Consider the following 22,248-nt stretch of genomic DNA (forward strand, 5'->3'; position numbering starts at 1 on the left):
GCACCGGAACTGTCCTGATTTCAAACCCTCAATTTCCAATCCACAAAATGGGTCAAAAGTCATGGAAGCCCCCAAAGGACAGTCCACTGGCATGTTTACCCCAAAACCTTCAGACCCTGGGGCTCACAAAGACTGTAAACCCAAATGGTTAATTTTCCATTGTAACACAATTTGGCCCCAGTGTGAATTAGACAGTGATAACTGTTGGCCTAAACTAGGCACTTTTGATTTCCAAATTTGGGGTGAAAATTTTCTCTCACACTATGGCAGATGGTTTAAGGTCCCATACATTCAGGTTTTCACTTATCTCCACTCAAAACCTTCTTTCTGTCAGTCTTATAATTCCTTCCAGATCCTCCTTCTAAATAAAAAACCCTCCAAAAAACTGTATTCCTTACCTTCCTAAGCTGCATCACCATTAAAAACCTCCTCTGACTTCAACCCAGCTCTATGTCATCCTTTCCCTGTTTTTTTTTCATTTCACAAGGTATAAATAGTGTATAACTTTAAAACTCTTCTGTCTAAATCTGTCTCAGCCATGATGGATGTTACTTTCACCCTTCTCACCCTAATACCCAGCAGTTCCTGTTTTGTGAGAAGGCAGTGCAGGCCTCAGATATGACTTTTATAGCAAGCTAGATATCTAGACCTTTCAGGAAAGTATTATGGTTGTAAATACTGCAACTAATGCAGATTTGAAACAACAAAAACATGTACGCTAAGCAAAACAGATCTTAAACATTTATTCAGCCAACAAATACCATTGTAGTCTCTGCCTCCAACTTGAATTGTTTGAAGAAAAAAAATGTTTACTATATTTTCTCCAATATTACACATAATATCTGATAGGATTCTAATCAAATAGGTCCTTATTAAATACTTGTTGACTCATTTATGGAAAGCTAGAAATCTCTTATCAAGATGAAAATTACTATTATTGGGTTGTCATTACAACAATAAATCCTCATATTATATGCCAGGCATGTGCAAATAAGGAGGTTTATTTTAGAGAGCTTACTTTCATGCATTCAGGGAGGTATTCTACCATTTCCATGATTGGGCATTTATTGCATGGCGAACAATGCATAAAAACCTTAAGACATTCATCCCATCTGTAAAATAAAATAGATAAATAAGACAAATGCAAATCTAAATCCTTTTCTGCACAATAGTTGAAATTTAAGATAGTATCTTTAGGAAAAACTTTAAGCTTATTCTTGAAATGTAATGTTCACTAATTGGTTCCTGTAGAATCCATATGTGAACCAAGGTCTATTAATAGGATTCTTGCCCATTGAAAATTGGGAATATGGGAAAACTCCAAAATGATACAGGGCTTGTGCATATCTACCTAAGATGATACAGAAAAGTTATATTTAAGAAGTAGAAAAAAAATTACCCTCAACTTTATCATTTAAAATCTTTAGAGTATGGTTTAAAAACCTACAACCACAAACAATCATGTGTTAAAGGGAATTTCATTAAATGACACCAGTAAACTTACGGAATATTTTCACCAACATCCAGTTTTGGAGTTTTTGTTGTTAAGAGTGTTGGGCAAAGGGCTGGCAGAGTGGCTCAAGTGGTAGAGTACCAGCTTAGCAAGTGTGAAGCCCTGAATTCAAACATCATTGCCACCAAAAACAAACAAAAACCCAAAGAGTGTCAGGTAAGTTCAGGTAGGGCAGGGCTCAATTTGCTTGACAAGGACCTTGGTGTCTGATATGTTGTGTGCCTGGATTCCTGTGTCTCTCAGGGTAGTATTATGTTCCCTTCTTTAATTTTTTGTAGAAATGAAAATTGAAGATAGGGTATGAAACAATATGCCTCTTGTCACCTGAAAGGTCCATTAAAAATCACATGAACAACTGACATTTTAAATATTGATGAATGGCTGAAACATTTGTTTCCTGTCAAGGCTGAGTCATCCTGGTGCCACAGAATAGTGGTTAACATTGGGCCAGAAGGCAGGTACCTTTTGCTCCTGATGGTGGTAAGAACCACCTCCTTCCTCTTATTATGAAGTGCGATGTGCAGAAAAGAAGCCTGCTGCTTATTCAGGAGGATGTCAGCATCGTAGTTCAGAAGAAGTGCAACAGCTTTAGCGTGTCCTTCCCGTGCTGCAAAGTGGAGCGCCGTGTTCTTCGAGAGAAACAGAACACAGAAGAAACGGTGACAACAGCTAATTGTTATTTGGTAATGTGTTGCCTTGTTTCATTGCTGAAGTGCATAAAAGAAGCAACCAATGAACCTAATTATTTAATTCTGAAATAGATAAATTTTAAACTGGTGTTCAGAATCAAGCTTTGAAATAATGAGTATATTTCAAACATGGCGTGTGGTATGTGTGTGTGTGTGTTCCAGGAGGTCTATTTTGCATTTCTTTTGCAGTGAGATAATTCCATAAGGACAAAGGACAAACTTCCAGTGTAAAGATAGTGAACATAGAAGAAAATACACCTGGGAAATTTATCATCTATTACAGCTACTGTTTTCAGACTTAGGATTTCCCAAGCTCATTAAAAAATAATCAGAGTTTGTTATAAAGTTGCCAATTTGTTGTCATGCCATATAAAAATATCTTTTAAAAAAGAGCAATCTTATCTCTATTGCTTCATGAACAAATGTACATTTCCATGCTTGCTCTCCAAAGGAGGAAGGACATACTAGTACAATAAAACACAGTACTTCTAATCAATACTCTTCAAAATAATGCACTTAGTTTTATGAATATTCAACACCCCTATCTTCATTCTTTTGGTTCACCAAAGTGGTAAAAGCCAAAATAGGACTGAACAGGCCTCTATGACATTGGAGGGGTAGCCTCAGCACCCACCTCCACCCTTAGTATTCTCCAATTTCTGTTCTCCTTTTACTCATACCTCACTCCAAGAATGTACTTGTTAAAAACCCAACAAAAGTCTGGGAGTACGGCAAGGAAGGGAAGAGTATGGCTAAGAGGAAGGCTTTCCTGCAATTTTACAAGTTCATTCTAAACCAAGATTTTAATTTGGTAAAAGGAATATAGTACATACCCCTTCTTCATCTAGCCGATCTGTGCACTTCAAATTAGTATCAAGAATGACCTTCATGGTCTGAGTGTACCCACCCAAGGAAGCATGATGCAAAGCAGTCCAGCCATTGTGGTCACTGTTAGAGAGTTAAGAAAAGACATGTGCAGACACTTTACAGGTCAGTGTGGAAAGGGATGTCACTCAGTTCATGGCGGGTGGGTCTGATGACAAAAAGACTTATCTGAGACCTAGGCACTCAGTATTTTATACTTATAATATGTGAGATAATTTCAAAACTAATGGTCTTAAATGATATCTATAACATCATTCACACTTACATGTTTCAGTAGATTAAAATGTGGAGAATATAAACATATTACCAAACACTTGAGAATGTCAATGTCATACAAAGCTCTAATGTACTTAAACATACTTTTTCAATCTTGTTTCATTATTTCTTTGAACATTGTACAAAAATGTTCCATAACTGTTACTACCAATACTAATAATGATTTGATCTGACACTACATGGTTTTAAAATCCTTAGATTAGTATCATCTATTCTTATAAATGTTCATGCCTGTATTCTCTTGTGCTATCAAGGGTGTCTACTCAATTCCTTTGGAAAATATTTGTTCAAGATGTAAATACAATGAAGGCTTGTCATATTGTAATACTTTCCCAAATAAGTCACAGGAAAAAACTGACACAAGTTAACTTCAGTGCTAATGAGCAGCTATCTTAGGGTGGAAGAGCCACCTGGCTACTTCAGTTACACAATTAAGTGACAACTGTTGGCCTGAGACCACTTGTGTCTCCTTTATATCCCCTAGGAGCAGGAAAAGACTGAGCAGAGCATTCAGTTCAAAGCTGTATCATTAATTTGTTTGCACTGGTACTGTGATGTAGAAATGCATTTTTGAACATTAGCTTAATGAGCTATTGGGTAAAATTAGAAGACAGCTCACTATACCACTGTAAGTATTTTTAGATTTGTCTTTTCTTTTTACAAAGATGCCATTCAATTATAGCACATAGTTTATTAGGCTTACATAGTTTATCTTGGTTTTGTTCTTCCTGTTAGATTTCCTTTAGGTATAATGAAGTTCATTGCACTTTTATTGCCTCCTGTTGTCACTTTGGATGTCCATCACTTAACAGACTAAATGAAAAGTCCTTGAGATTTGTGTAGTTTTGAATTTGTGTGTGTAAAAATGTGCATACCAAGCACAGTTTTGTGTCTGCCTATGATGGCAACATGATGAAGTAAAATATGAGGAGATGTATTTCAAAGGTTCTCAGAAAGACTCTGCCAAAGCCATTTTTCTGGGACTTTGAACAAAGTCTTCAATCTATAAATCACTGTTCATTTGACAAATGGGAATAATATTGAATTCTCTCTTAATAGCTCAGAAATTGTGTATGTGTTGAGGATTAAATAAGATGAATAGAAGTGCTTAGTGAGATAAAAATTTAGGTACCATGATTAAAAGTATATAACAGCAGCCTGAAAATGGCTAACTAAAAATAACATAAAACCCCACTCTTATCTCCTCACCTAAGGAACAGTGCACCTTTTTTCAGAAGCAGTTGAACTACTTTGTCATGTCCGTTTTTTGCTGCCAGGTGGAGTGGAGTCATGCCGTGAAGATCCCCTTCATTCAAAAGCCTTGTATCACTGATATCCTGGAGGAGCCTCTGACAGGTATTGATACGCCCATAACTTGAAAAAATTAGGTTTTATATTTTCAAAATAAATACTAAACAGACAAAAGACAGGCTCATATATCGTATAGACTGACTCTTACCTGGCTGCAAAATGCAGAGGTGACTTCTTATCTTTGCTTTTGGAATGAATGGACACATTAAAACCAAGGAGGTTATTTACAGAGACAGGGACCCCCTGTCTACATGCGTAATGTAGAGGAGTGCATCCATCATTGTCCTCATCCATCACCAGCTCCTTGATATGCTGCATCTACGGGAAAATGAATATTCTGCACATAGCTCTGCAGTTATGCTAATATAGGATTTTTTTCAAATTATTCCGTAGCATAGTAGTTTCCAATAAGGGTCAATTTGTATTCTTCAAGGTAAAACTATAAACAATATGAAGGGTACTATGGTAAAATAAATATGGATGAACACTCATGCTCTGTCTGTAATATATGTTGCCATATTAAAGGCTCTGAGAGATCCTGCAAGCAGGAAAGATACTTAAAACAGCATTTTCCAAACACATTTGACCACACTCCTTCATCTTCCCCCCCCGCATTGTGTTTCCAAATAACGAGTAAGAGTTTAATGTGTTCTGTTAGGTCAAAGGGATGGGATGTTAAAAAATGGTTTGCTTTATTTTTTTATGTGGACATTAAACAAAAGAATGAATGACAAGTGAGTAGCCTAATCCAATTCATAATATGCTATTTTTATCTAAACTATTCAAGTAATATATTTTGGATTCTTTATTAAGGATAGTAACAGCATAAGAATCTATTTATTATAAAAATATGGCACACTTGACATGTACCTAATAGCCATTCAGTAAATATTAGCTGGTTAATAGGAGTATGGAGATAGTGCTTTCAGCCTGTGATCAGTGAGTCAAGTATGCTGAATCACCTTTATTTTTAATTGATGGTAGAGTATTGCCAATCCACTCACATGCTTGGCTTTTCCACATGTGTGCAATTTGTAATGGTCAATGAGTGAAGGAAATACGACATTAAATATGTATCCTTATTATAGACAAGGACATATGGAAACCCTTTGTAACTTCAAAAACTCAATCCTGATGCAATTATCAGCATCCTCATTCTTATCACCACTACCATGATGTAAATAGATATTCAAATACAGCATCTCTATTTTTAAAACATTTTTGAAATCCCAGAATGAGCCCTCATAACAGTAAAAATCGTAGCAAAATCAGTTTTCTCTCCATTAAACACAACTAGTTTATGACCTCTTTGACATACACTACCTGCAAAAACTCAGGTCTCAGATTCTTTAATCCGTAAGGTTGCTGTACAGTCAAATGTAAAAAATTACGCCCAAGATGATCTTTTATGTCTACCTTGGCACCTAAAAAAACCCAGATAGATGTAAATTTTACTCATTCGTTTAAAACATGGCCTATGGTGGATTTGCAAATTAATAAAAGGTATTAACAAAAACTTTTCCAACCTTTAACTTATAAACAATTGTATCTAGGTAGGGAAACTAAGAATTTTTAAAAATTGGCTTATGTGTTTGCACATGTGTGAGGTAGTAGGGAACTTGTGGAGCTCTGCATTAATATATGAAACCTTAACTTTTAAAACCTAAACTATGAATATATGCAATTAGATATGAAGAAGAAAGAGGGAAGAGAAGGAGAGCTCACCACTTTGTTATCACAGCACTAGGTTAGTACCTAGAGTAGAGTTAAAGCACCTAAACCATCCAGAACTGACTCATATACAGAAAACTGGCAAGATGTTCAGGAAATGCCAAGGATATAATAATCACCTTATAAATGTTATCTATTATTGCTTTAAAATTATCCTTTTACATATTGCTCCTTTGTTGGCCTAAAAGGCATTGTAGACATGAAAAGTGTTCTGTCAATCTTTATATTCACAGCACCTGGACCAGTGCCTGGCACACAAAAGATGGTTTTTAAACGTTTATCTGATCTACTTGAGTAGCAGGCCCAAAGGCTTGGCATGCTCCCTAGTCATACCTTTAGAGAGTAGCAAATTTACAATATTCCAAGATGCAGAAGCAGTTGCTAGTATCAGTGGAGAGCGTCCTTCTGAATCAGTAATGTTGATATCTGCTCCCTAAAACAGAGCAAATCATTCAGCAAAGAGCTAAGAACAGATAAACCAGCTTGCACTGAAATCTATAAATAATGTAAATCCACTAGATAGAGTATCTATATTATGGCCAGCGTCCAAGCACATGGATAATTATGAAATTGTGTGAATTTTCTCTATGATCCATATGCTATAGCATCAGAAATCAAGGCATTTTTTTTCATAATCTAAAAGACAGAATTATTCTCACATGATAAACTTTTGACTGAGATCTAGCAATAGATCTATTAGTAACTAAATCCTAAAAGTAAAACCCTCTGATATATAACAGTATTTTAGTTCACACCATAAGAAATCATTTTAAATATCCATAATCTAAAAAAGTCTTCCGTATCTATTGCATATCTGATTTTTAAGGCATTCACCAGAAACCATTCTGCTGTGGTGGCACATGCCCATGACCTCAGTTATGTGGAAGACATAGACAGGAGGACCTCAGTCTAAGTCAAGCTCAGGCAAAAACCAGGAGACTCTATCTGAAAAATAGCCTAGAAAGCAAAAAGGGCTGGGGGCCTGGCTCAAATAATAAGAGTGCTTACCTAGCAAGTGTGAGGCCCTAAGTTCAAATGTCAATACCACTAAAAAAAAAACCAAATGCTCTTTGTTACTACTAGCTTTATGGTCATTATGCATCCATACAACATACAGTACAGTTGCAAATGTCCTAATCATCCTTCTAGAACGTTTTCTTTGTTGCTAAACAAGATATTAAAATATAACTTATTTCTGAAAATCCATATTATGTATTTATATGATTTTTTCAGCTATACACAGTAATTAAGAAAAATAAACCTATCAGTTGAATAGTTACCACTGAAATTAAGTAGTCTGCTAGGTCATGGTGATCAAATAATGAGGCCCTGCAAAAAGAGAATTAAGATAATATTGATATAAATAAGGAAATCACAGCTACCATAGTAAGAAAGGAAATTTTTAGCTGGAACTTTAATGACATAATATAATGTTAAAGAATTAGTAACCTTTGAAAATTTATCATTGATTCCGATTAGTGTATTTTCAAAGTAACAGTAATAGAGAAAAAATCAAATGTGTCACAAAATTTTCTCCCTTATCTTTTAGTGAAACTATTTTCTTATGTAAAATCATCATGAAAATAATCTCAAGTGAATAGTGACATCTGCTCCAAGATACAAAAGATCACTGTGATCACAGAAGCTAAACACACCTGCCTGCCAGGTGCACCCAAAATTCACCTGTAGAGTTCCCAAGGCCCCTCTCCAAGGGCTCTTCTTGTTCAAGCTAACAAGGAAGGAAAAATTGGATTTCCTAAGATTTTATGAAGTCAAAACTAACAAAGAGAATTGAAGTTAATTTGTTGTCATCTTTCAGTCAGCCATAGGAATAGTCTTAATTAATAAAGCAAATAAACGTATAAACACGTCACTATAACAAATGCTGTACTAATGGACTAAACCTGTGCTTTCTATCACAAACCCCATTTCTGTGTTCCTATTCAAGATTAGCTCAGAACTTCTTGGCCCTTCATATATAAGTTTCATTTGCTGATTTCCACCAAAACTTTACAGATTGCTTTTTATTTTTTATGATAATAATTTTAGGAATTGCAATATAATACTAAGGCCTCATTTTCCTAAATTAATTTCTCCTTTGGCATATTTATATGTGATGATTGTGTTCTAAAGTATAAACTATAATCGAGTCTCAGGGCTTCCAAACTGACTAAACACTAGAATCAAAGAGCTCTAAAAACTCCCAGACTCACCACAGAGTTTCTGATAGAAGCTGGGGTATTAATTGCCATTGGGATTTATCAGCTCTTGCATGCTGATTATGCTTAGCAATTGGAGAATCTCCAGTCTAGAGATTAGCCTACCTATTGTGTTTTATTTTATTTCAGTGTTTTTTAGGGTTTCTACCTGGATCTTTTCCTATTACTACTCTTAGATTTATATATGCCAGTTTGTCCTAATCTTGTTATCATATCTGTTGTATTTTTACACAACTTATTATTCCTTCTTTAAAATTTTTGAAGGACTTAAATGTCTTCATTTTAAATTTCTTTTCAGATCGCACTACTCTTTCCATTTCCTTGGAAGTACATGACTCTTTGAGTGGTTTTTCTTGTTTTGTTTTGTTTTGTAACTAGCCTTCTTTGAGGTTATGAAAGTTTAATTTGCTCACTCATTCTAAGTGGGAGTTCCTTGCTATTCATGCATATTTTGTCATGACTGGTGGCTTTGCTAATGTGACTTATTCCCAGCTCCCCAGTTAGAAGTGCACCTTATGTTGGTAACTAGAGTTTCTTTTTCCTTTAGATTATTGTGGATGTCTTGGCCATTCTAGGCTTCCAGTCTACTCACAGGTCTATGTGTGGGGTTTGTTTTGTATAAGAGACAGAGACAGAGAGACAAGGACAGAAAGAGAGAGAGAGAGAGAGAGAGAGAGAGAGAGAGAGAGAGAGAGGGAGAGACAGGGAATTCTCATTTCAGCCACCTGGTTCACTCACATGGGGAGCATTTAATCCTTGTTTTCCCAAGGGACTTAAACTCCGCCCTGTACCTTGTGCTCCCACCTCAGCATTAGGCCTACATTTCCAGATACCTTCTCTGATGCATATTTCTGTTAAAGCTCATAGAAATATGTATCATATTTGGACAATTAGTTATAATTTCCTAAAGCCATATGTTTTTGAAAGCATTTACCCATAATTGTGAAGTTGGGCAGAAGTGTTCAGAGTGACAGTAGGATACTCATTTGTGTCTGCTCCATTATTGTCACACAGGAAGAATTGGAACAGACCAGGAATGGCTTACAAAGCTTTTCTTCTTGGCTTCCTTAGCATGTAGACAGTCAATCCTGAACTCAAATGCAGTGGACCAAGAACAGATCCACAATACACCACTGGAGGTTTTATTCTTTAAGGATCAATTGAATATTCTACTCTAATCCCTCAGGAACTAAGTCCAGTTAACCCCCAGGCTCTCTGTACCTTCTGAGCAGTGGAATCTTGGCTACTGCACTTGTGGCTTTTTCCTGTGAGATATCACGTAGCGTGTGAAAACGAAGCATCTACACAGAATCACAAGTAGGAAACTTGCCTGTGAAGCAGTGTCTCATGATTTCCATCCACCGCGTTGACAATGTCGCTGCTCCCAGAGTAGGATGAGATCATCAGTTTAACAATCTCCGTGGCTCCCTGGGTTGCAGCAAAATGCAGGGCCATGCACTTGCCATTCTATAAACAATTTTGACACCAGAATCAGTGTTTAAATCTCCACTGAAGGACACAACTTATATGCAGCTGTGACTTTCTTCTTCCAACATCAAAGAATGTAAGACTTAAGATGATAAATAGTGCTCAGTTTCACATATTGAAAAGCATCAGGATAGCTCATGCCTGTAATCCCAGCTACTTGAGGTAGAGATCAAAAGGATCATGGTTCAAGACCAGCCTAGGCAAAAAGGTAGCAAGACTCCAACTCAATGAAATAAACTCAGTGGTTCCCACTTCTAATCTTAGCTATGCAGGAGGATCATGGCAAAAATTAATAAATAAATAAAATAAGACTCTATCTGAAAAATAACTAAAGCAAAAAGGTCTCGTGACATGGCTCAAGTGGTAGAGTACCTGCTCAGCAAGCACATAGGCCCTGACTTCAAACCCCAGTAACCCTCCCCCGCAAAAAAAGAAAGAAAAAAAAAGCATCAGTGTACAAATCATAGCAAGTACCCATGCCTCCTTGCCCTCTGACATCTCATGGCATAAACCACCATCATCATTATCTGGACCATCATTTCCCTCCAGGAGTATGAAGACTTCTCCTTCACTGCTTAGGCATACAGTATATAAATGGACCCTCTCCATTTCTATATTGAAGGGACTTGGGGGTGGTGTCCAGAAGCTGCATAAGATTAAGAACAAATCTCTTCTTCTTCCAGAAAGGACAGGCCTTTGAGGTAGCTGGGAGGGGGAGTACACTGTTATCTAAAACCCAAGACACTGATAGGAAAAGGGCCTGAAGTATGTACTTTAGTCAGACATGCCTGGCATAAGGCCAGAACCCAGGTTCAGTTAACATTTTCACATACATATCCTTGAAGTTCGTTAAATGTCCTTACTTAAATGACACAACTTTTCAGAAAAGAACTATAATTGGTTTGTAACGTTCCTGGCTGATGACATTAACATACTGCATTTGAGGATAGGCTTTAACTTATTTAATGGTAGTTAAGCTGGATATAGTCTTCACTATATCTGTATTTGTAATTTCTTTTGATATATTGAAATTTGCAAATATAAAAATTGAGACGTCTCTTCTATATGAACAGACAGGAATAATTATTTGTTTTCTGCTATATGCATTTTTAATCTAAATTGGCTGTAGAGGAACTATAACAGTTTTTGGGAAATAATTTATGGTGAATCTAAAATAAACTGTCATGTAAAGTATGGGAAGTTACCTCCTTCAGGTCTATGTGCGCGCCATTGTCCAGGCACATTTTAATCATTTCCAAGTCACCGCTCTGGACTGCCAGGTGGAGCGGGCTGGCTTTCTTGTTATTCACAAAGTTAATGTGAGACTGTCTACTGTAGCCACATTTTTCACCTTTGGAAGAAAATAACATTTGAAATGAACAGCAAAAGAGAAAAAAAAAAAACCAAAAACCCAAAACCAAAACCAATAAGATCTTTAAAAAGAAAGGGCGTTTAGACTAACATAAAAGACCATATGTAAATTCTACTACATACTTTTCAAATGAAGAGTATCTACCAGCACAGGTTTCTTTATCATACAGAATTCAGGAAAAGCTGCCACTCACCATACTTTAATATGAGTTCCATGCACTTTGTGGCACCTGAAAAGGCAGCCTGGTGAACAGGGTAATCTCCCCACTTGTTTGATTTACACAACTTAGCTCCTTTATTTAACTGGCGGAAAAGAAAGAAGCAAAAAGTCAACAACACCAGTTAAACCCTACGCCACAAGGGTGGCCAAGGATGTCTGTCATTCCCATGCCATTTCACGCTTCTGTGTCTATGTAAAAATATACTGAAGACTGCACTGATCTGGCATCTAGGCAAGAAGGTAATTTCAGAACTAGGTTCAGATTCTGCAGTACAGGCACTTTACATCTTGCAAAAATGAAGTAACATCATGATACAAAAATATCAATCTTGAAACCCCAACAAACTAGTCAACATTCTTTAATGTGATTAATGAGTTTTTTAAAAACATTATCATGGTCTCTTTGCTCTTTCTCAACTTCTTATGCAAATAGTGTTAATATTTTCCAGACTCCTTTCCCTTCATTTATTTCCCATAAATAAAATAATATACCAGCACTCTCCAAGTACCATTTTTTTTAAATCACTGGGCTTCAGTTTTGTTTTAAGTACCTTTCATCATTACAAAAGAAGAGACTTCGAAATTGTGGAATAGTATGAAGAAGTAGAAACTTAAAATCTTGCCTTCCGGAGGTAGTAGCAGCACACATATGTATGAATGTATGTATAGATTTGTGCAAAATTTTGTATATTCATAAATGGGAGCTGTGCCTCACAAATTTATATTGTTAAGGTATATATTTGTTAAGTAAAAGTTTTTTTAAAAATAATATAGTTACACAGAATACGCATAAAATTACACTTGCAAGATAATAAAGTCTTAAATGGATATTGTCTTCTAAAGTGCTTTTAACTTACTATTTAACTATTCTGTGTTCTTCATTTAAGTGGTTATTTATTTTTATTATCTTTATTATTCTTTGGCTCAACCATACCAGCTTATAGAGTATATATTTGTCTCTTAAGTACACCTAGTAAGCATGTTAACATATTTGTACATCTAAATATTTTTAAAATTCTTTCATTTTCTCACACTCTGGGATGGTGAAGACGCAAAATTAAGTGTTACAAATGCAGAACCTGATCTGGAGAGCACATAAGTGATTAAGGAATACTTGAAAGAAAGCTGTTTCCTGGAATTCTGGTAAGCTGGGGACTTCCAGGAACATAAGAAGTCACAGAGGCAAGTGTCTCCAGTGTCCTATTGGACTGCCCAGAAAACCTTTCTAGAGAGTAGGCTGACTGTCCACTCTCAGGGTTGTGGCTGGGGACCTTTAGTCTTTACGCTGCTCAGGGCTCCCTTTTGAGTAGCCATGATGACCATTCTGGTCTTGAAAGCAGGAATGGTGCTGTTCCTTTGGCTTTTATCTTATGGTCCAAATAAGTCTGTAACCAACTGTCTCCATCTTTCCTTTGACCATTTGGAAACTCAGAATCAAATGGCTATCAACATACAGATTGTTATACTCTGCATTTTGTATTCCAAACTGACCATCAGCTTCATCTTAATTTTTTCCTGCCTGTATTTTCTTTTTACTTTGATTTTCACACATCTCCTTTCATGCTTTACTGTTAGCCTTTGATATGCAATTTCAGGTCCATTTAGGATCTAAGGGATACATACATATATAAAAACTCACAGAACTACAATTTTAAACCCATTTCTGTATTTTATATTTTGCTAAGCAGGGAAAATGAGCTATTATAAATAACAATAATTCATGAAAATGTCAAAAAGCAGCAAAATATGATTATTATACAAACCAAAATTTGTAGTGCCTCACTATTATCTTTGGTGCATGTGGTTAACACAGCTGTGTTTCCATTTTCTCCTTCCAAATCAACATTAGTACTACTGTGTTCAGTCAAGACCTACACAAAAGGGGAGAATGATTGTCAGAAGGCTAAATTGCAAATTTCCAAATCAGCCACTAGATTATAAATTCTCAGATGCCAGGGACCCTGTCTCATTCATCTTTTCATTCCTCTCTCACACAATCTGGCATAAAATGTTGCACATAGTGGGTATCAAATAATTTTATCAAATAGATAAAATGTTGATTTTCATATCACACCAATTAATGCAACATTGAGTTGTGGTGCTGTAAATAGAATAATAATTGTACATACTTAACATGGTTCCACTGAATACTTGCCATTTTTTAAAGTGAGCTATGTTAACTAAAATCTTCAAAAAACAAATTTAAGGAGCCATTTGGAATATGTGCATGGGGAATAAGAGAAGGGAAGACAGAAGAGAGGGGGACAGAGAGAGAGAAGGGGAGGGAGGGAGGACGAGAAAGGAATGGGGATGGTGAGAGAGAGGGAGGGAGAGAGAGAGAAAGTGGGGGAGGAAGAAATGATTTCTTTTCCCCTCTAGCATGATTCATTTACCTAGATTGCAAAATTGCGAGAAATATCAATGAAAACCCATTCTCTTCAGTATAACTTAACTCAATTAATTCAAACTTGGTCTACAACGGAAGCTTTTTCTATAATATAAAAAATTAGTATCCTGATAAAACAGTTAAGTAATTTTTCTGATGGAATTTGATTGGACACTTGTTTGCTCCTCACCTGGTGACTGCCATTTAATTATTGGCCAAGTCAAAGATCTTTAACCAGTTTTTACTTCACATCGAATCTAACAAAAATTATTTCGTATAGCTGTCTCTCTCAAAAGAGAAATCTTTGACTTGGTCTGTGAAAAGGCTTTCCTCTTGCAGTAACACTACAATAAAACTGTGACATGGACTCATAATTAAATTGCTTTTGAAAAAGCAATTAAACAAGCCTATTAAATAAGTTATTTCCTAAGAACTTTGACTTCTGTAAACTAGTAGACAGAGGCCCCTAAAAGAGCCCCTTCTCAATAGAACATGCCTCAATGTGAGAGTTGACAAACAAATTAGGCTTACTAATGAGCTCCACTCAGAAAATTAAACTGAGATTTCAGTACTTAGGAACCCACAGAAAAATTGTTGATGGATGAGGGGAAAGGAGAAGCAAAGCATCCTTTCTTGGACTTCAAGCACATTCACATTCTATACTTAGGAAGTTCTAGATTCATGTAAAAGAACCCACCAAAGTCTATAAGAAGAGACTGTCTTTCTATTCGCCCTCTTAGAATCACAGATCATATATTTACAGCATTTACTAGGATGTAATTATTATATTCCCATAAGCATAATCTACCTAAAGCTGTGTTAAATTACATGTGGCAGCCTTCCAGAGAGAGCAACTAAACTGTGTGCCTTCTTCACATTCAATCGTGACCTGGCTAGTCTGGAAAACTGGCAGGTGAACTCTCTAGAGGTCCCTTTGATTAGATCCCAAGAGGGTCACACAGCTGGATACTTTAAGCTTAAACCCCAAGGACTAAAACCATTGAGAAATAAGGCAACCCCCTAATCCCCAGATCAAGGGTCCCAAAGAATACTATAACATCTGTGTAAGAACTTGAGGTGATACATGGAAGATTTTTTTTTTTTAACTTTACAACTGTATCAGCAATGGTGGAAGGGCTGGGGGAAAGGCTGGGGGAACAGACAGTGAAGAAGCCTTCTAAAGTCGGAAGGACTGGGTGGGTACAGATCAGCCCCAGGAGTGTTCTGGAAGAGGCAGGTGGGGTGGGGTGGAGACTGCTATTCCTAAGCTAAATTCCTCTGCATCCTGCTCTTGTCACCTTTGGTGAATCAGAGGGGTTTAAGAATACTTTAAGACATCCTTATAGCTGATAATATCAAATCAGGGAGAAACAATTTCAACTGCCTCCTTACTCTGTTTTCTTTCTTGTTTTAATATCACCCGAGAAATTTTGTTTTATGTCTATTCATCTAGTTTGTAAATTAGTTGTGGGCTTATTTCTAAACGTTTCTATCTCTATGCCATCTCACCTTTCTGTATTTGTTGCCCTGACGATTTCTTTTTCTAATTAACTATAGTTTTGCCACTGCTACCTGCCTTTGAATTCCCGAATCACCATTTTAGAGCCAAGATTAATTAAGCTAATGGGCATTTGTTTCTGTAAATAGCCTTCAGAGAAAGCACCAGAGTTCCATGAGGAAATATGTGACATCACTGGGAGATCTCTGCAGTCACTGTGGCCCAACCCAGACAATATGGAAGCAGCCCCTGGTTCATGGATAAGGCAAACATTAAAAAGAAGATGACAAACAGCCTATTGCCAGGTGGGTTCCTAATAACCTCCTCGGGGACCATCCTGTTCCATCTTCCTGAGCACCAGTTCCTTTGCTCTCTTCTCTGTTCATTTATTCATTCAACAGCCCCCACCTAGAGCATGGTGCTGAGAACTGGAGACTTTTAGTAAGACATAGTTCCTCCTTCAGTGACAACCAGACAGCGGGGGAAGAAGAACACGTGAACAATTACCAGCAATACATGTGCCAAGAAGTATGAGAGAGGCCCAAATCAGGCACAGTAGGACAAAACAAAAGGAATTTCCCTCACTTCCTGTATGCCAGATTTTAAGAGTCTAAATAACTCAGAGGGCTGAGAGAAGTTTCTGTGCTAAAGGGAGCTTGGAGCTCACAGGTCTCTTTGGAGACTGATAAACAATTAGGTCATGGTGTGACTTAATACAATACCCAAATCATCACTCCCAATATTTTTCCACAGGAAAACGTATGTAAGTTACAAATAGATTACCTTAGAAATGAACTTCAAGAGCACGATCCACTTGTAAGTGGCATTCCTTTTTAAGGGAACGTGTCTTTTCCAGTGTAACTGTGAGACTCTGAGGTGTAGTTTCAAAGCTATATAGGTATTGGCCAGTATTCTGCTTGAGAAAACTCACTCTCAAGTCTTGAAAACAAAGAAATTTCCCAGTATTTTCCTTATATTGTCTGCTAATCTGGCTTTTGACAGGCCACCCACACATACAAAAACAGCCCATCACAATTAAGGTTTCTATCTTCACTGCGGTGCTCATCCCCTTTCCCTTTTTTGTCATGAAATCAATAAGATAAAACCGCAAAGCCTGAACTAAAGAAGAGTTCTTGCTTTCATCAGTTTTGTGATAGTAGGCAAGTTACTTCATTCTTTCCATGCCTCATCTTACTCAGCTGTGAAAGAGAGATACTAGTGGTCTTAATTTTGAGGATTTAATAAACATGCAAAGCTCTTAAATAAAGAAATGTATGGTAAATAAAGACTATTCAAAAAAGGTAGTGCTATCATCACAATAATCATCACTATCACCACCCCCTACCACGACCATCACCACCACCATCATCCTCAGTTGGTGACAAGTAAACAATGTAATCATCACATTTCATTGCTCTGGCAATTTAAGTTGGCCTCTTTGTCTCTGGCAGCGAGAGTCAGATATGAGTGCCTGTCCCCATCTGTCAGTCAGTCCCCTACAAGCTGGCCAGCAACCTCACCTTGGTCATCTCATTGTGCATGCCCTGCACGGCTATGTGAAGGGCTGCCATCATGTGACTGTTTCGGAGGTTTGGGTTTGCTCCTTGGCTGAGAAGAAACTTCACGCTTTCAACCTGGTTGTTCTCTGCAGCCCAGTGCAGAGGAGTATTGCCATAATCGTCCATTGCATTCAGCACTAGAAGAAAAGAGGGTCTGATTAAATTTTGCTTGAATTGTATCAAACATTCCGAGTGCCTATCCACTTCAACACTAAGTGCCAAGTGCAAGTATAATTAGCTTCATCTTCTTTCTGAGAAACAAAAATACAGTCTCAGTGCTCAAGAAATATCTAATGGGCACCTTTATAGAACATAGGAAAGTATGATGTTGATTTTGTGAGTTGAGATAAATTTCTGTCTATAGCTCTCATAAGAAATAGATCCTCCTCTGCTACCTGTTTTTAATCTGTATATGACTCTTGGGATTGTGATAAAATATTGAGATTACATAAAAGCAGAAACTATATGACAGAAAATCTACTAGGTTCCACACAACTGTAATTTCATCCAAACATACAGTAGCCCACAGTTACTACTATTAAGACTAATTTACAAAAAGATGCTGAGGCCTGGAGAGGCTAAAAGTCCTGCTACCATCATACGACCATGAGGGACATTATTTCAAGCCTCAGCTTTCTTATAGTCAAATTTGGCTTAAAAATGCATACACACACGTATTTATACACATCTTGTAATGTCGTTGGCAGAATAACATTAAGTCATTCCCTTAAAAATCTTTTAGCAGTACAATGTATACACATGTAAGTAAATGTAAAAATGATAAAATAAAAAGAAAATCTTAGCAGTAATTGGCCTACATCAAGGGTTCCAAAAACGTTAATGAGAAAGACACACCAAAGGTAAACACCAAGCCTAGAATCTGAGAGGAGCCCCGACTGCACATAGCTTCCACATACTTCTGTAACACAATAGATGGCACTATTTTCCCTGTCAGGTCAGCATAATATGCCCTATTGCTATTCTAAAATAGGCATGGCTGTCTTTCTACAAATTATTTTCATCAGTGGCAGTAAATCTTTATGTCTGGGGAGAGAGAAAAGTATTCCCTCATAAATCTACAATACTGGAAACAATGATGCAGCCAAGTTTCCTGTTTCTCTCCTTTTCTAAGTGTCTCCACTCTCTACTTTCATTCACCCGAGTTCCTCATTCTCAACATCAGACACACACACACACATACACACACTTTGGGAGTCACACACATCCTCATATACATCTCTTATTCATTCTGTCTGAGCACGACCAATCACCTACTTGGCACTGAACCTAATTAAACAAGGATCTATAATTAAAAACTCCCACTTACTGACCAAATAACTTGAATATGACTCTTATCTTTACCACTTCTATCAGAACTCAATTTTACAAAGGTCATTAGTGCCTTCCAATTTAAGGGGTTTCATATGATCACTTCATCCTCAATCCCTTTGTAGCATATCTTTGTAACTAGTCAATTTCCTTGATGTATGTATCATCACTCTCTTTTGCACCCACTCTTCCTCTACCTTCTGTCTTTTATTTTTGGTCGTCCAGACTTTTCAACCTCTGTTAGCAATCTGTTGTCTTCTACAGGATGTCCATTCATTTCCCCAGTCTCACCTACTTTCTAAGGAGCACTGATCCTGGAAGGGAAGGGGCTCTCCTTTCTTTCTATAGTTCTGGTTGTCTACTGGGTATTTCCAAGGGACTACCTTCTGGGCCAACAAAACTCAATGTGACCAAATCTTCTCACACACTGATACTTACTTTGCTTCCTTTCTGGGATGGCTGATTATACTATAACCTAATTTCCTAAATTAGGAAATATACAGTCTCAACTCCCTGACACTCTTCACCTTCAGTCTGTTGTCAAGCAGATACACACATGATCTGAATCTCTCTCCTTCTTCTCATTTCAACCTCACATCTCTCATATTTTCGTTATGCTAAAATAGATTTTGGAAGTTATTTTTTGAGACAGGATTTCACTACACAACACAAGCTGTCCCAGAACTTGCTACATAGCACAGGCTGGCCTCAAACTCATAATCCTCTTGCCTCTGCATCCCATGCACTGGAATTATAAGCATGCATTGCCGCACTTTGCTTAAAATAGATTTCATTTTATTTTTTTTCCAAGCTCTTTAAAATTATTAACTTATTCACATGTGCATACATTGTTTGGGTCACTTCTCCCTCCTGCCCCCTTGCTTCCAGGCAGAACCTATTCTGTGCTTTTCTCCAGTTCCATTGAAGAGTAGAAATAAGCAATAATAAGAAAGACATAGCATTTTTGCTAGTTGAGATAAGGACAGATATACAGAGAGATTCCTAGCATTGCTTCCATGTACAAATGTGTTACAACCCAGATTGATCCATCTTTAACTGATCTTTACACTGGTTCCTGATCCCCTTCTCGTATGGACCTCTGTTGCTTTAAGGTTTCTGTATTATAAAATAGATTTTAAACTGGATTTCCACTTCTAATACATCTTCCACAATATTGATGGAATTATATATTAAAGGTCTTATCATATAACTTCAATGTTTAAATCTCTATAGCATCCACCTCCATCATTGTCTACAGCTGAATTTCTCAGACAAAGTTAGGTGTCCAAGGTTGGGAAATAGAGGATGTTAAATCTTCCTGAAGCAAAATCTGAAGAGGATGTGATTTCCATAGGAAAATTCACAAACCAAGTGAGATAGTCAGGCCCTTTACCCTCTGACACAAAGCCACCCCTCAAAATCACTTCTTACCATTCTCCCAATAAATTTAGTGGGGTGATAGATATATGGAACACTGCTATAACATTCTGTTACCTTCACAAGATGACCCACTGATGATCATCCTCATCAACTCAACTTGACCTTCTGCTGCTGCGTGATGCAAAGGAGAGACGCTTGTATCCTCATATTTGCCTACTTTTTTAAGGTTCTTGATAAAGTTTTGCAATCTATATGTATTTCCTTCAAAATCCACCTATAAGTATGTAAAAAAAAAACTTGTTATCTCAAATAGCAGACACAAACTTATGAATATGAAGTTAATAATTTTATAGTATTAAAAAGTTTAATAGTATCAAAACTACCATGCTTATAATAAGGTAAATATTTTTCTGAAGGACACAAAGTGTTCCAGACATAAAAAAGATACAAGCAAATACCTCAACATTGATTAGTATGTTATATAAATGTTTTGGTTTCCTGACTGTACACTTGTATAAGCTGCAGAAATAAAGGCCTTGAGAAAAGTTTTACCATAACAAATATGGTAAAAACATGGAGAATGAGTTTGCTTTGCTAGGCAAAATGGACTTAAACTAAAACATGAGGGAGTTAAGTTAGATAAAGTTGTTATGAATGCAAGTCCTAGGATCTAAATTACTGTCCTGTCTTTGGCCTTCCTGACTGCAGACAGTTTCCACCCAACATTTCCTTATATATGGAGCTAGAAACAGTCTGATGCATTGTCCCATAATTCACTTGGTCAGAACCTAGAATGGCTGTCCACTGCCCCAAACTAAATAATCTTCTCTTAATGTTGATATTAAATTAAATGACAATCAATTTCCTTATTCAACTCTGAAAGTTCTTAACATTTGTCTTACATAGAAAATTTAAAATTTGCAGAAGTATTTAATTATACTTTAATTGATGACTTTTGTTCAACCTTGCTTCTAGAGTTTTTGTCTATATTTGAAAGTAAGTATGTATCATCAGTGAATCCGAATGGCATATCTGATTCTATTGTTGACATTTCTACATTGTTTAGACATATCACTGATCACATGCTAGGTCAGAGAGGCCAGAAATGGCACTAAATTAGGTATTCTGATAATTGGGTGACAGAGGAAAAGTCAAATCCAAAGTCAAATTGTAGATTTGGGGCCCAAACTGAGACTGAAACCAATGCTGACACATTTCCTGGCTGCACACGGAGGCCCCCTCTGGAAGTCGGGCTTTTCCAGCCCCATGCCATTCTGCTGTGTTCCTATTCTGCTTGAACTCTGCTAGGTTCTTCACCTGAATGAAGGGCACCTTCTCCTCTCCTGTTCCCAGCCCTCCAAATCCCACCTCCAGGATGCCTTGGTAAAAGCTCTAGCACACCATCATTCAGTTCAGCCTCTCTCACTCTCTGGAGTCCACTGTGAAGTATTCTAGACGCCACAAGATGTATGGTGACTCAACACTGAGGGTTACCGGAATGTGTTCTTTGCTGTCTCATGTTCTTAGGTTTGTATTCACTTTAATTTCTAATATGATAAGTACTGATAACTATGCCTCACACAAACTAGTACTCTTCAGAATCTTCCATATTGTTTAAGTTTAAAGGGGTTTTGAGATTTTAAAAAGTTTGAGAAATTAGTTCATTCCTAATCTCTCATTTTATGCACTATATCCAATGTTTACCACGTATTTGTACACTTACTTTTTCATGATACTTGAATATGTGTAAATATTTTTCTAGAGAGAGACGAAAGGAAGGGAAGAAGGAAAGAAGTTAAAAAAAAAAACACGGCTTGTACAGAAAGCAGGGGAAGCCACATGGACTTTATACACACCAGAAATCCCCTAGAATACTTGGTGAGTTTTAATTTCCCAGAAGCTTAAAAACATCAATGTAAGAAACAGGATGAGTGAATGGACCCTCACTGTAGTTCTATGATAACACACAGATTAAAATTATTTCTTAGCATACCTTCCACATTTGCAAATCTAAGACCAAATAAGCCATTTTCCTAATATTTTTCAAAGCAATTTCTTAATAAATACTTTATTTATAGACCAAAAGCAAAATGTTCTATAAGTCAGTAGTTTTTTGATAGAATCCACTGTAAAATGACTATTTTCATGAAAATGCAGAAATTTCTTGCTAACAAAAGACCCAGATACTGGCTTTAATTTTAATGACCTTTGACTATAACTGATCACATTTGCCACATGGTAATATATGTGGCAAAACTCTAATTTGGCTGGGTGCCAGTGGCTCATGCCTATCATCATGGCTACTTGGGAGGCTAAGACCAGGAGGATCTCAGTTCACAGCCAGGCTAGGCAAAAAGTTCATAAGACTCCATCTCAACCAATAGCTGGGTGTA

The 22,248-nt window shown here is 36.9% G+C and overlaps 1 protein-coding gene across 1 annotated transcript in view; it reads right to left on the reverse strand.

Annotated features, from left to right (window-relative positions):
* Positions 1–22,248, reverse strand: part of Trpa1 (transient receptor potential cation channel subfamily A member 1) — a 48,413-nt gene that overhangs the window by 22,293 nt on the left and 3,872 nt on the right. The window contains 14 exon segments of the mRNA XM_020155086.2: positions 1,019–1,112; positions 1,976–2,142; positions 3,036–3,150; positions 4,573–4,737; positions 4,823–4,992; positions 5,998–6,098; positions 6,739–6,838; positions 7,686–7,734; positions 9,955–10,091; positions 11,318–11,463; positions 11,678–11,786; positions 13,467–13,574; positions 17,108–17,283; positions 19,970–20,129. Of these exon segments, the coding sequence (XP_020010675.2) occupies positions 1,019–1,112; positions 1,976–2,142; positions 3,036–3,150; positions 4,573–4,737; positions 4,823–4,992; positions 5,998–6,098; positions 6,739–6,838; positions 7,686–7,734; positions 9,955–10,091; positions 11,318–11,463; positions 11,678–11,786; positions 13,467–13,574; positions 17,108–17,283; positions 19,970–20,129 (1,797 nt within the window).

Source organism: Castor canadensis, chromosome 3 (assembly GCF_047511655.1).
Source record: "Castor canadensis chromosome 3, mCasCan1.hap1v2, whole genome shotgun sequence".
NCBI classification, from domain to species: domain Eukaryota; kingdom Metazoa; phylum Chordata; class Mammalia; order Rodentia; family Castoridae; genus Castor; species Castor canadensis.